Below are 15,306 nucleotides of genomic sequence, written 5' to 3' on the forward strand. Positions count from 1 at the left end.
GGGTGCAACTTCCTCCTCCTCCTCCTCCTCTTCCTCCTCATCAAAGTCTTCAGCCTCATCATCGTCGTCGGCATCCGAATCCCACTCCTCCGGGCTTTCACCCCCACTTCCTTCCTCCTCTTCAGTCGGCGTCTGCGCTCCATTGGGCATCGAGTATAACTCCGTGGTGGCCTGTCAGGCAACAAGGCAAAACAAAGATCACTCGACCAATTCACAGCGAAGCAGAATGAATAAAGCAAGATTGCGATTGGAAATAAATGGCCATACCGTGTCCGGCGTATAGGTACAGTCGAGTGGTGGGATCCTCCTGGCCCCTCGAGGGTTGTCCTTATTACCCGTGATCGCGGTCACCCACCTCTCCAGTGTGGCGTCGTCGACCGCCTCTGGATGGACCCGAGTGGTGTCCTCGGTCCCACGATACAGCCACATCGGATGGCCTCGGTACTGAAGTGGTTGGATGCGCCGCCTAAGGAAGACCTCCAGAAGATCCATACCCGTCACTCCTTCTCTAACGAGTTGGACTACGCGCTCCATCAGCATTTTTACCTGAACTTTCTCCTCAGGAAGCACTTTCAGAGAAGAGGGTTTGTCCACTCGGTCCATGGAAAACGGAGGGAGACCAGTCGACTGCCCCGATGTCGACTCGTCTTGGCAGTAGAACCAAGTCGACTGCCACCCTCTGACCGACTCAGGAAGGGTCATGGCCGGGAAGGTACTCTTGTTCCTCATCTGGATCCCAAGACCACCGCACATTTGGATAACCTTAGTCCTCTCATCGTCCGGACTCGCCTTTTTTACTGTCTGGGAGCGACAGGTGAATATGTGCTTAAAGAGACCCCAGTGTGGTCGACAACCCAGGAAGTTCTCGCACATGGACACAAAGGCAGCAAGATAGGCGATGGAATTGGGGGTGAAATGGTGGAGTTGCGCCCCAAAGAAGTTCAGAAACCCCCGGAAGAAAACACTCGGCGGCAGAGAAAAACCACGGTCTACGTGAGTGGCTAAGAGAACGCACTCACCCTCCCGCGGCTACGGTTGACACTCGGTCCCCGGAAGCCTCGCTGACCCGTGGGGGATCAGTCCCTCATTGGCCAGGTCATTGAGATCTTTCTCAGTGATGGTCGAGCGGATCCAATCCCCTTGGACCCAACCCTTCGGCAAACGGGACCTTGACGAAGATCCGCCCCGACTGGACGGTCTCCCCTTCGCTTTCCCCGTCGTCGTCGCCTTCTTCGCGCGCTCTAGGGCCGCCGTCTTCTCCTTCACCATTGTCGCCGGCGAAGCGCGCGAGGAGTGGATAGGCGGAGGCGAGAGCAGGCGCAGTGGGCGGAGGCAAAGGGGGAAGAGAGAAGAATGGGAAGGCACTGTTCAAAAAACCCTCCCCCGGCGCTTTATATAAGGGCACTTCCGAGTGGCTGATGAGTGGGTCCGGGCGATCCTGTCACATCCCGAAACAGTCGCGCACGCACGATACGTGGCGAAAAAGGCGGCGCGGAAATCGAGGCATCCATGCCTTATCCCATCCGATTGCCGCGGTCCGCCCCGCTTCGCGCGCTTCCCAAATTTCGGATCCCGCAAAATCCGCTAACGGCAGATCAATCTGTCAGACGATATCTTTCCTGCGATCCGTCGCTCGGAAGTTCACCAAAGTTCAAAAAGTTCACTCGACAGAAGACAAGAATGGATCAAGGTGACTGAAGTAAAAGTTGACGCCAACGCCGAAAGAAAAATCGCCGATCCAAGATACGACATAATCAAAGCATGCGAAATAAGTCGGAGAAAATCATCAACTCCTTCCTCACTCGAACCTCGATCCATTCGGGGGCTAATGATGATGTTATGTACCTAGGGCAGGGTCATGGACCTATCTAGGATACCATACCCAAGGACATCCTTAGACGAAACTACCTTCCAGTCGACCAAGAGGGACTCCACTCGACCAAGAGTGACTCCACTCGACCGGCTAGAAGACACTCGACCATGAAGACTCACTCGACCATCAGGAGTTCAGGATCTACTCTGTATCCAAACGGTCTGTAATTAAGTAGTCTTAATGGTCATGATGACACTTTATGTAGGGCGTTACCAATAACGCCCGGCCTTAATGTACTTTAACCCTCTGCTACGTGGGTTGGCTGGGGTCCTGGCGTCCTCTATATAAGCCACCCCCCTCCACTGGTAGAAGGGTTGGCACCCCTGTAACTCATATACACATAAACCAGTCGACCGCCTCCGGGCTCCGAGACGTAGGGTTATTACTTCCTCAGAGAAGGGCATGAACTCGTTAAACACTCGTGTGTACAACTACTCCATAGCTAGGATCTTGCCTCTCCATACATACCCCCCATTCTACTGTCAGACTTAGAACCACGACAGGGTGCATCGGAAGGAAAGTGCGGGAGGGGCGGGTGACGGGTTTTTAGTGGGACAGAGCGGTCAGAAGTGGGCTTGGGAGCGGGCCGGACTCCCGCAAACCTTCCCACTTTTGTCTTCGATTTGCGAGAGAAATCGTGTTAGGACCGTCTTGCAGACCAATACAGGTTGACGTTGGATGGCTTCCATGATCTAAACGGTTGCGAAAGGTTTTCGGATTCGGCATGGAGATACTCTAAGTCCGACGGTAGATGGTCTAGCCTACAGTACCATTTGGTCGAGTGGGCACAATTGTTTGTTTAGTCGTCACACCAACGGTACGTATAGACGCACACACCTTGTTAATTAACAGATCGAAGATCGCATCCACTACTAGCTAATTGCATCATACATAATGATCAAGAATCTCGATCACTTACTTTCGCCTTTTTCCTGTCCAGCGGGTGCCTGACAAAAAGTTTTCTTTATTTCCCTCTGTGCTCTCCAGATTGCTTCCGGTAGTCTCGTCAGCATGGAAGACAGCAGGAGGATAGCATTGTATACGCCCCACGGTTCAAACCTTGGAATAAACATACGTGCCACCCCCCAAACTATATTGCCCCTGCGGTTCACGCTCGTAGTTAAACAACGAAGAAGTAACATGCGTGCAAGCCTGGAGCCCGGGAGGTCAACATGCAGTTTTGTGTAGTGTAGGAGGCCCTCGAGAGCTGGAGATCGCCCATGTTACCACACGATTCCGTTTCATTGTTAATGCGCGCTCATGAAAGGTCTGCCCGGCAGAATAATCAGCGATGCAACGAGGACGAAGGATCCTGCAAATCGAGCCACCGCATCCTAATGTCTTGTACAAATGGAAGGGGGAGAAAGAGCTACGCTTTGACAGCCTGATTTCGATCTTCAGAATTCGTTCGTTCAGATCTCGCTCTCATGGCTTCTGCGCCAGTTGGTGATCGGCCTACAACTTGGACCGGGGAACCCCAGCTTGCTTTTTCTGGCTGATCATCCGATGCGTATGATTGGTGCGCATGTCTCGTGCCGTTCTTGCTTCGTGCTTGCATCGATGATCGATCCTGCGTGGTTTTTCTCCTGCCTTCCGTGTGGACGGGATGCTAGGTTCAGATTTGCTATTTCTAACGCTTGTGGTCGAAACGGCAGCACTCTCTTTTCGTCCCATCTTTAATTAACCAATTATAAACTATAGTGATGATCCTTCCTTGACCCGGAACCTCAATCTGACGCCGTGCCAGCGATATGAGCTTTTCACGTATGATGAATTGATGATACGTCCCTCTGCTTTGGCTGCGGCCACACGACTGCTTTTAGCTGATACGTGTCTGCACAACGGTGAGAACACATGTCCTCAAAAGCGACGGCAGAGCCGCACCGTAGCACACGGATACGATCGAATGAACGCAGAGAGCCACACCATCATGCATGCATGAGCCCGTGCGGCGCGGGCGCAACGTTGGCGGCGCCTCCTGCTCTGCGCACCCCGCCTGGTTGCGTGAGCTACCTACTCAGCCGGCCAAGAAGAGCAAGAAAAATCGGGACCGTATTTTTCCAGTTCCAATGATGGCTATAGGTTCGTTGGTTCAGCACGTCCTTTCTGTTTCTGCCAACATTTCGGGGGCGTCGCTGCTACCGTGGCCGACGTGAGCCCAGGGTCAGCACGACGATTTTTATCTTGTTCTTCTTCGTGGGAGATGGTTGTTTAACGCGGGGCCCGCTCGCTGTCCTGTTCCGCGCGCCTCCGGAAAAGTTGCGATTTTCGATCATCCCGTCAAAAAAAAAACGTGCTGTGGTGTTCGTCCGTTCAGATTTGTCCATCGTACGTGACGGCACCTACTACTACTCCGTTCGCGGTTAAGGGATGCGCACGGAGAGGAGCGCGCACATTTTATCTCCGCAAAAAAATTGCACGCCGTAAACTGTGCAGTGACTAATCTAACCTGACAACAAAGTCCCTCCTGTCCAAACTGTCAAAAGCAAAAAGATCCCTCCCATCCAGTTAAAAGGAACCACAAAATTACCTAGCCCATCCAATCCACCATTTTTAGGGGAAAATCAACCCAATCGACAAAATCATTCATTCTCACTTGCGCATACTACTCAAATCCACCACAAAAATAAAAAGGAAAAAAACAGAAGTGCCCCTATTTATCCTCCCAAAGTCCACATACGAGCCTATTAAACCCCCTCGCTTTCGTCTCAGCAGCAAAGCCAAATCCAAGCCGCCACCATCACTGCTCCTCCCTCCTTCACTCCCCAGTACTCTTCCCCGCACGTCCCACGCAGCTGGGGACGCCCAAGTACTACCCGCATCCCCTCCCATTTACTGAGCCTCTGAACCAGGAGGAGGAGGAGGAGGAGGAGAAGAATTGATTGCTGATCCTGCGCAAACCAATAAATTCCTCCTGCCCCGCCGCGCGCGCGCGAGATCATCATGGCTGCTGCTGCTGCTGGCGCCACGAGGAGGGCCGCCTCCTCGCTCGCCTCCCGCTGCCTGCTCTCCAGGCCCGCAGCGTCGCCCGCTGCTGTCCCCTCCGCGCTCCGCAGGGCAGGTATGTGAATTGATTGCTCCACCCACCGGGATTATTCCCTCCGTATCTGCAGACCGCAGCGGTACCGGTATGATTCTGTGACTGGTTTGGCGCTCCTAGTCGTACCAGAGTTCGTGCCTCTTCTTCTTCTTCACGGCCTTTTGCGTTCTTGGCATGCCCTGGTTTCAGATCTAGGCAGGCTCACCCGATGATCCGGATCACAGGGAGTTCTTCTGTGTTTGGCTCTGTGCCCCTTCTGATAATTGTCACTAGTTTAATGATACCCACGCTTAGTTAGCCGTGGCACCACCAGTTAAACTAGTATTCTTTCATGTCTGCTGATTGGAAGGTCTCAAATACAGTTTTTAACAACTGTTCCTTGGCTCGTTCATCCGAGGGAAACAATGATCTTGTGGCGTATTCGAATGCTATATTTAGCAGTCCCCGTCTCCAGGGAGAAAAAGCGTCTCATAGCTCTTGAATCAAATGTGACGTTCGCTTTGCGCCAACTATTTCTCGGCTAATGGAGCCTTTGCGCTTGCGTCCAAGTAGTGTGCGTGTCCCTTAGCTCGTTCGCTGTCATCAGTGAGCCGAGTTGTGGGCAGCGGTTTGGACTTTTCTATCTATCATTTTTCCTTTGGAGATAAGATCTTCCCCGACATGATAAGATATCTGCTTGTTTTTCTCCCGGTCGTTATCGGAACAGTGGAAAACTGAGGTCATGATTTTCTGTCGATTATCTGTGCTGCTCCTTCGCCGTAGATAAAAATCTGTGATGCATTTTTTAAGGACCTAGAGTGATTCGCCAGTAAATGCAGCGGGACTGTAGTAATTTTCCACGGTGTTGAGTGGTCACTGGTCAGTTTTTACCAGGAGGGAAAAAATATTTTTCAGTAGCTAGATAAGTCAAACCACAGGTGATAATGACAAGTGCAAACGTGTTTTCCAAAATTTTGATCAGAAGGGCTAAAATATGTCATTTTGCTCGTCGCCAAACCTGATCGTCTACCCTTGCTGATACCAAATCTGCTTTCACCATACCATCTTCAGTTTTACATTTGTGTTGGCACCAGATCTTGATCCAATCACAGTGCCGTATGGGTAATGTTGACATTGCTGTGGACATGAGTGAATATCGTTGTTTATCAGGAAATCACCTCATTTGTTCCCACATTTCTCAAACTGCTATAGTGAGGCTTATGTGCATTAACTCTGTCTGCAGATGGAGCACGTGGATTGTTGCCAGGACTCCTTCAGAGGTTCGGCACTGCCGCAGCAGCAGAGGAGCCCATTTCGCCTTCTGTCCAAGTGGGCGAGACGCAGCTCCTTATCAACGGCAAATTCGTTGATGCTGCATCTGGTAGGCTACTTCAGCTCAGCTACTAATGAGGCTGGGCCCGTGGGGCCAGTTCGGTGGGCTTCAGCTTCTGCTTGAGCACTACAGGCCCATCAACTGGAACTCTATAGGCTTCAGCTTTTCTTTTCTCACGATTTTTTCTCTTCCTCTGATAATTAATGTTCGTGTTGATGAGCTCAACCAACTCACAATGTGCATCTGCATATAATCAGGCAAGACCTTCCCGACTCTGGATCCTCGCACTGGGGAGGTGATTGCCCGTGTGTCTGAAGGAGATGCCGAAGATGTTGACCGTGCAGTTGTTGCGGCGCGCAAGGCATTCGATGAAGGGCCATGGCCAAAGATGACTGCCTATGTAAACATTTCGGCTTGACACTTCTGTTGCTGTTGTAATTTCATACTTCATAGTATGAAGTGATGCTCATAGGCAGTTGGAAATTTTCCTCTACAGGAGAGATCCCGGATTCTTCTGCGATTTGCTGATTTGATAGAGAAGCACAATGACGAAATTGCTGCACTGGAGACGTGGGACAACGGGAAGCCCTATGAGCAAGCTGCCCACATCGAAGTGCCAATGCTTGCTCGGCTTATGCGGTACTATGCAGGTGAGAGCAGCTTACATGGTTACAGCAATAGATAGACCTAGCCAAGAAGTTAAACTCCATGCATGACTAACAAAGATTCCATTTCTTCTGAAATATGCAGGCTGGACTGACAAGATCCATGGCCTCATCGTACCGGCTGATGGCCCGCACCATGTACAGGTGCTGCACGAGCCGATTGGTGTCGTGGGTCAGATCATCCCGTGGAACTTCCCACTTTTGATGTATGGCTGGAAAGTTGGCCCTGCTTTGGCCTGTGGGAACACCATCGTTCTCAAGACTGCTGAGCAAACTCCTCTATCTGCCCTCTATGTTTCTAAGCTGTTGCATGAGGTTGGTGGCATGACCATTTCATAATTTTTTATTTGCTAAGGAGATTTATGTCTAATTATTTCATGTTATTCTAACAGTTATTGGATTTGCCATGAGAAAAATGGGCTTTGATTTATCTGATAACCTTTTTGAATATCAAAATGGGTTGTTGTTGGATTGCGTAGTACCGGGATTAGAAGGTGTGAGGATTAGTTTGGACCTTTTGGAACAGCTGATATAACAAATGTGTTCCCCACTGTATGTATTGAGTGATCTCTGAAAACTCAATGGTATTTTATACAAAAGTTGCTTTGCTGCATAGTTATAAAATGTGTAACTGTTTTTATAAACTATCCAAGATCCAAATGATTCCAATTTTCAGTGCATTCAGTTGCTAATTTAGTTATTTGCCAATGTAGCGAGCAATTCATCCTTACTTTAGTATAGGATACCAACGTATATCTGTCATTCTGTCTAAGGCTGTACTAGCATATTGTTTTTGACGTTTTACTAGTCTGCAAGTAAGAATCTGTATGGTCCTGCAAGTTTTACTGGATTTAACTGATCAGAGCTTGCATGATTAAATAGGCTGGACTACCCGAAGGTGTCCTCAACATCGTATCTGGTTTCGGTCCTACTGCTGGGGCTGCTCTTGCTAGCCACATGGATGTTGACAAGGTAAACCTACACATTCTATAATTTTCGCGTTATCAAGAGTGACCAGAAAACTTATGCAGCATGCATGTTTGTACAGTCCAAATATGAAATTCAATTTTCTCATAATAAGCATATACTCTATGCAGATTGCATTCACTGGATCAACAGATACTGGGAAAGTTATTCTTGAGTTATCTGCACGGAGCAATCTTAAGCCAGTGACACTGGAGCTAGGAGGCAAGTCTCCTTTTATCGTCATGGATGATGCAGATATCGACCAAGCCGTTGAGCTTGCGCATTTTGCGCTGTTTTTTAACCAGGTGTGTATTGGAATTTATGTCAAAATAAACATGATATTAGATAAAGTATATTCAACCACTTCTTTTTTCCTTTCTCTGAACACTTTTATCTCCATTGTGAACTTGTAGGGACAATGCTGCTGCGCTGGGTCTCGCACGTTCGTACATGAGCGTGTTTATGATGAGTTTGTTGAGAAGTCCAAGGCTCGCGCTTTGAAGCGTGTAGTTGGTGATCCATTCAGGAAAGGTGTTGAGCAGGGCCCTCAGGTACACATGGTGTTCCCTAACCAGTGTAATTTTAAACATTTTCTTATGTATGAAGGTTAATTAATTAGCTTTGTTGCAACAACCACATTTCCTTCTAGAAGCTAAGCAGTAATTAGGATGATCCTAACCTTGCAAATTCCTTCGGCTTCTAGATTGATGACGAGCAATTTAAGAAGATCTTGCGGTACATTAAGTCGGGTGTGGACAGTGGAGCCACCCTTGTGACAGGTGGTGACAAGTTGGGTGACAAAGGTTACTACATCCAGCCAACAATTTTCTCAGATGTGCAGGTGAGCTGAACTGCTTAACTAGTTGATATTACCACACGATAGTATATTAGCACAAATTCTCTGACTGTCTGTACCACCTGTAACAACATGTGCTTAACGTTTATCATATGGTTGTTTCAGGATGGCATGAAGATTGCCCAAGAGGAGATATTTGGGCCTGTTCAGTCGATTTTCAAGTTCAAGTGAGTATTTCATAAAAACTCTGAACATTATCCAAGTAACGAAGATCGAAACCAAAACTCTCAGTAACAATGGGACCATTGTTTCTTTTTCAACAGTGACCTCAACGAGGTGATCAAGAGGGCGAACGCAAGCCAGTACGGATTGGCCGCAGGTGTTTTCACCAACAACCTGGACACGGCCAACACCTTGACGCGTGCCCTCAGGGCTGGCACGGTCTGGGTGAACTGCTTCGACATCTTTGACGCCGCGATCCCCTTCGGCGGGTACAAGATGAGCGGCATCGGTAGGGAGAAGGGCATCGACAGCCTGAAGAACTACCTGCAAGTCAAGGCGGTCGTCACCGCACTTAAGAACCCCGCATGGTTGTGAGCATAGCGCACCTATGGTCCTACTTGAGACTCTGGAGAACGTGAAGATTCGCGACAATTGGATGAGAAGAGGAAGATGACGATGATGACACCAACGAGGATCACTAATAAGCCCTGCCTTCATGGGCAGCCACCGTCTAATAAATATCATATGTGATTTGGTTTGCTTTGTCAACCGCGGCAAGACATATGTTGTAGCAACATTATGTTTATTATCGCTTGTTGGAGAAGTCTCTGGTTGCAGTACATCTGTTTTTTTTTTATCAGTCGTTGTTCTTCTACACATATGAAGCTAATGGTGTTCACTACCCTAGTTAATTCATGCCCTTGTTAAGCAGAGAATAAAGTTCTTGGTTTGGTTGAAGCTGCTAACTTCATTTAGCTGTGATACAGTAGCTGTTACCCTGCTGAAATAACGGCGGAAAGATGAGTGTGCTAGACCACCTTATTAAGCCGTTAGTATTTCATAACAATATATCCATGGAAACTGTGGAGAAACAAGTACGGAAAATGCTGGTAAGTATGGAACCGAGCAAACTAGAAGAAATACCTGCGAACCAAATAATTGATCTGTTCAAGGTGGTGACATACAAAAGTCTTCTCGTACCAGGGATTTCAGGATTTGATTCTGCCACCAAACTGTGTAGCAGGTCCCAACTGGGCTTTGGTACATCAAAGTGGTTGAACGACCAAGCAAACGTTGACAAACAGGACCATACCCATGCACGAAAAGAGAGAAAATTCCAACGATCGTCTTTGTTTCAGGTTGCAATGCTTGAAATTCATGCTAGTACTCTTAGTACTAAGCAATAATGGTTAGAGAACCACGAGGAGTTGAATGTAAAGTGAAGAAAAAAAAATGACAAGCAGAAATTAAGCGTATATCTCAAAAGGGAATGGATCATTTAATTTAAATGATCATAATGACAACTTTCAAGTTTGTCAAAATGGTGGTTTTACGAAATGTTGTACTAATGATTACCAATCAGTTAAGTATTGGGTTGAATCATACCACCGACTCACTGAATGCAAATGATTTTAATGGGATAACTTTGAAGTTCTACTTCAAAAGGAAACAACCAGAGAATATTCTGGCATAATAGAAGGAGAATAGACTCCTCTATATTGATGGTATGCTTGTGGAATGATATTTCCAAGATATTTTGGAGATCTCGTGTAGTCTCCTAGTTATCCCTAAATATCATTAGCCTATAATTGTACTACTACATATAGTATAAATTGCAACATCTTGTCCCTCGGACATGATAGTTGAGATAATTGAGTGTATGAATCAGTTCATACTCAATCTTGTTGCATACTAATAATTTTTCCTCCTTTATCATCAAGGTATTGGATGATTAGAGAAATTATTGACAATTCTGTTGGCCACAACTTGACAAGTTGCAATATTCCCAACAATCATGAGATTGTTTTGTGCATTGCACGTGACATTGTGGAATTAATTTTAAGGCACTCTCACCTTAAAATTTGAAATGAGCCATCCAATATTCTTGATTGCATTCAAGCATATGTTTGAATTATTCAACCATTATCTGGGTTATGTTGGTACTTCATGGTGTTAATAGACGCATCTAAAAATGGTCTTAGATGTGTATCATCCACACAACACCATGTGTTTACTGAATTAATTGCTCAAATTGACGAATTTAGAGCAAATTATCCTCATGTGGGACAATTCCATTGGAATAGAAATGTCGTTGAACTTGATTCACGAGCATTCAATGGTTATATTTAGTATATAGTACATAACCAGAATGATTTGGCTTGATCTCTTATGAAAAAGATTCAATATTGCATAGCCAATGTTGCAGAATTGTGATTTACCAACATTTTGTTGATGGTAACATGCGGTCTCACACTCCGCATATTTGATCTAAATGAGATCAAATGATACTACACCCCCTTGCAGTTTGTACGTGGAAATAAGTGAAGTATTTTCCATCTGCGGTAATTCGGTTGTATACCGATATCACCACCCCAGCGTACATCATGGGCCTTCACATATGGTGGGATCTCTGTGAGGAATAACTGTGGTATGTTCGTTAATCCGCCGAATACCTTAACCCTCATAGGGGAGTTATTTGCAGCCCATACGCTGATTGCTTTTGCAATAAGAATATTTTCTGGCATTAGGGGGAGATGAGTACCACAAAGAATGCCAGGAAATGGATAAGAAATGTCATAGACATTTTGTCCACGTACTTAAGAATCTGAAATGCAGGTTCAAGTTATGAAAAATTTGCAGCATATTGCAAATAATCTGCCAAGTATATTTACTGATGACAAAGTTGTCACTATGGTCAAGTACCAGAACGAGTGGAGGTACCTAATAAACCACTCGTCTCCCTAGATGAGAGCAAGAGGGGGATAATTCTGGTCGCATGAGATTAAGTTCTCATATGTTTCGGCGAAAACAGAGGAGATTGACCCCTCGATCAGTAAATATGATTCAACCTTTGGTTGAATGACACCTGAGGGATGCGCGGCATCCAAAGTCCAACACATATGTGCACACATTTTTATGTGTTGGGACATCGAAACACCTTGACTCCGTTGTTGTGGGAAATCACAAGGAGTTAAGAGGCGTAATAAGAATTCCACAATGTTATTGATTCATGAGAATCATATATGAGAAAGTCTACATATGTCGACATAAAATTCTTTCGAGAATTGCTAGAATCCTTTTGGGCCCTGAACCAAATCCATGAAGAGTGTTGTTGCACTTATATTGGTTCAAATGAAAGGAAGCAATTAAGGAAGATTGGCACTCGCTCATCAAAAGAGAGGTATTTACCATTGTAGAACCTGCTCCTCATAAGTATCTTCCAAAGGGAAGAGAAGTGAATTTTTGTTTGGAAACAAAAATAAATGAGGTGGTGAGAAAGCGAGGCTTGTAGCACAAGGGTTTTTCGCAGAGACCCGACATCAGTTACGATGTAGCATACCTTCTTGGTATGAGTGGAATTATGTTTCGATACTGAATGTTAATGGCAGTATATATCCACCCATGCGGTTGATGTATGTAATGTCTACATATTCCCATGGGTCAATTAGTTTGGATGTATATATTGAAGTCATTGAATGACTTAATATTCTGAATCCAAAGGCAGATCGCAACATGCATGTGTGGAACTTCTGAAGTCATTCTATGACTTGAAGTAGTCGGAGAATTGTGTGGTGCAACCGACTAAGTGAGTTATTCCTTGACAAGGATTACTCTCATACTAATGATTGTTGTTGTATATTCATGAAGAAATCCTGGATTGGATTTTACATCACCTTATTTTGTGGTGTCAATGATTTTATCATCAAAGTCTATATAAGACATGAAATACACATAATCATGTTAAGACGGATATTTGGGTTAAACCAAATTATGCTAAGTTTATGACTTGAGCATATTCTCCTAAGATATCAGTCTTCATATATCTGGAAGTATTGGAGAAGTTCAATATGGATATATTATATCAAAGACACATATGGTCATATTATACCTAATATGGGATACAAATCCTTGAGACATAGGGGAGATGGTGAAGTGATAGTGGACATGAAGTGTCATATCTAAATACCATCAAAGCACTCATATATCTTGCAAAATATGTCAGACCTGACACTATAGTTTTTGCAGTTTATTGATAGTGCAATTCCCTCAAAGGTATAAGGTTTGTGCAAGAAATATCCTCGGCTATATCCAGGGCACAAAGGGTCTTGATCAATTCCATTCGAAAATCAAGATGGGACCATGATTTGATATATTGATAGTGGCTAATTATCTGATCCCACAATGCCATATCAAAAACTGAGTTTGCTGGAAGCGTATTTTGAGGGAAGTCTTCAGAGTAGACTCTAAACGAGTCCTTCCAGTGATCATTCTATTTTATTTGAAGCATCACAAAATGTAGATGACTTCATAGAATGATTAGCCACATGTGAAATCATGTGGAGATTATCATTATCTACCAAGATAATGTCACTTGTATTGCTTATGGGTTATATTTATCCTCATGAGTTACAGAAATGTAAGAGGGTAATTTGCAAACAAATTATTGTGATATTCACTATACCTCTGCCAATGTTCATATTCCAGAACTAGGTTCATGGATTGGGTATGAGATAACTTTGAGGTTTGCAAAGTTCAGGGGGAGTAAAATCCCAAATTATAACCCATTGGTGATCTTCTGATCACTCATATTGTACTCTTTTTCCTTTTATGAGTTTTCCGTGACGGTTTCTCATATAAGATTTTTAACGAGACAATATAAATACAAGTACGGACGTATGTCATATGGTTTCTCCTTATATTTTTTCCATTGGGTTTTTAAAGGAGTTTTCGGTGGCATATCATTATAATGTTTCTCCTCAAAATTTTCCCACAGGGTTTTTAAGAGGAGTTTTTGGATTGCAATATACAGATGACGAATTGATCAAGGGAGAGTGTTAAGAAATAAAATATGTGATCAATTGTATGGGAGGGATGCCTCCCAGGAGATGTCTGTTGGGGAAGAGGTGTCTCCCCAACACACCCCTTCAGGCTGTATATAAGTGGGTCTCCCACATTGCAATGGAAAGTGTGGATCATTTGTGTCTCTTCTTTGTCTCTTTTACTTAGATACTACAGCAAAAACCACTCGATTATGGTACTTATACATGTAAATACACAACATATACGGTTCTGCGTACGCTCGAGCGAACTCCTTGCTTCTAAAGTTCTACGGTTGATCCCGTTCAGCACGTACTAGGAGGCTGCCGCTCCCTTGTTGATATTCGTTATAACCTCCAAGCGGTCCGAGGCAATCACCAACCTTTGAAGATTATAAGATCCCGAGCAAGCGTGAGTGCCTCGTTGCAGGCTTGTATTTCTAAATTTGTTGGATCAACATCACCATCACAAAACTAACTGCCTTGTCCCTGCAAACAGCAGCAACCGCACCCAAAGTACCATGGCAAGAAAGCCCGCCGTCGACATTAATTTTTGCAGCATTCCCCTCGGGTGCTAAGTGCTAACAATCTGCAAGTCCTCTGACATGGCGTAGGAGAAGCATTTGAACGTGAGACACGAACAGCCGCAATCTCCAAATCTTCTAAGTATCTGTTGATGAAACACATATATAAGAGAATAAAAGTGGTTAAGCTAGAGGCTCTCCCGAGCATTCTGAGTGGTTCCTCTGCTTTCTTTAGAAAAGGAGGATGACCCCAGCTTCTGCATCTGGGCGATGCATACGGCCACTTCATTAATTATTCTCGCAAGACCTTACATATTCATACAACAGTAAGACTAAAGCCGCCGTCTAAGCAACAAACTGTCGCTACACCTATCCAGTTGATGAAGGGGCGCAGATAACCTGGGTCTAATACCAAACAGACATCGCAACCAAGCCTAACATCTAAGACCTGAGACTCCAACCTAGCCACTTGCCGGGTCAGGGGCACACACTGGTCCGGCGTGCTCTCAGAGGCCGCCGCCACCAACTGCCATTGCTCCATCTTCAGAACTGTACTGATGCATCAACCTTGCTCGGTCCAGCTATCGTCGACGCCACCTCGGCGCCCAACAACACCTCCTCCCTGCATGCAAACAGCTGAACATGTCGCGGTCGCCACTGATACACCTGAGCGCCATGATGCCAAGTACCACCAGCCGACACGGCTCGAAGTCCTTGGAGGATCTGTCGTGCGTAGCACCTGCCAACCAGGCATGACCAAGCGTAGCACCTGACGGTCAGGCATGGCTTGACATCTCCATCGAAGCTCCGTGCAAGACGAAGCCGCTCCACCTCCTGCCTCTGACTTCCAGCGCTGCTCCACAAACGATGCTCCCAAGAGAGAAACGACACCGCAGTGCCGTTATCGTCCAGTCTGGAACACCAGATCCTAGGGTTTCCCCCGGAGTAGTACGAGTGGGGTCGACGGTGGTCACATGACGATGCCTTCATCAAGGTAACGACGTGGAACGCCGCCATCGCCCGCCGTTGGCTCGGTTTTGACCGACAACTACGTCTCCCCCACTCGCAGCTGGTGCCAGATGACGGATCCC

At 45.9% G+C, this 15,306-nt stretch overlaps 1 protein-coding gene across 1 annotated transcript; it reads left to right on the plus strand.

Annotated features, from left to right (window-relative positions):
* Positions 1-4,575: 4,575 nt before the first annotated feature.
* Positions 4,576-9,561, plus strand: LOC119337792 (aldehyde dehydrogenase family 2 member B7, mitochondrial-like). The gene is made up of 11 exons (XM_037609980.1): positions 4,576-4,934; positions 6,136-6,273; positions 6,483-6,625; positions 6,722-6,875; positions 6,976-7,205; positions 7,773-7,862; positions 7,988-8,161; positions 8,270-8,407; positions 8,560-8,697; positions 8,818-8,879; positions 8,976-9,561. Exons 1-11 carry the CDS (start codon positions 4,817-4,819, stop codon positions 9,247-9,249), a joined length of 1,659 nt encoding a protein of 552 aa, XP_037465877.1. The 5' UTR covers positions 4,576-4,816; the 3' UTR covers positions 9,250-9,561.
* Positions 9,562-15,306: the final 5,745 nt, after the last annotated feature.

This window comes from Triticum dicoccoides, chromosome 7B (assembly GCF_002162155.2).
Source record: "Triticum dicoccoides isolate Atlit2015 ecotype Zavitan chromosome 7B, WEW_v2.0, whole genome shotgun sequence".
NCBI lineage: Eukaryota > Viridiplantae > Streptophyta > Magnoliopsida > Poales > Poaceae > Triticum > Triticum dicoccoides.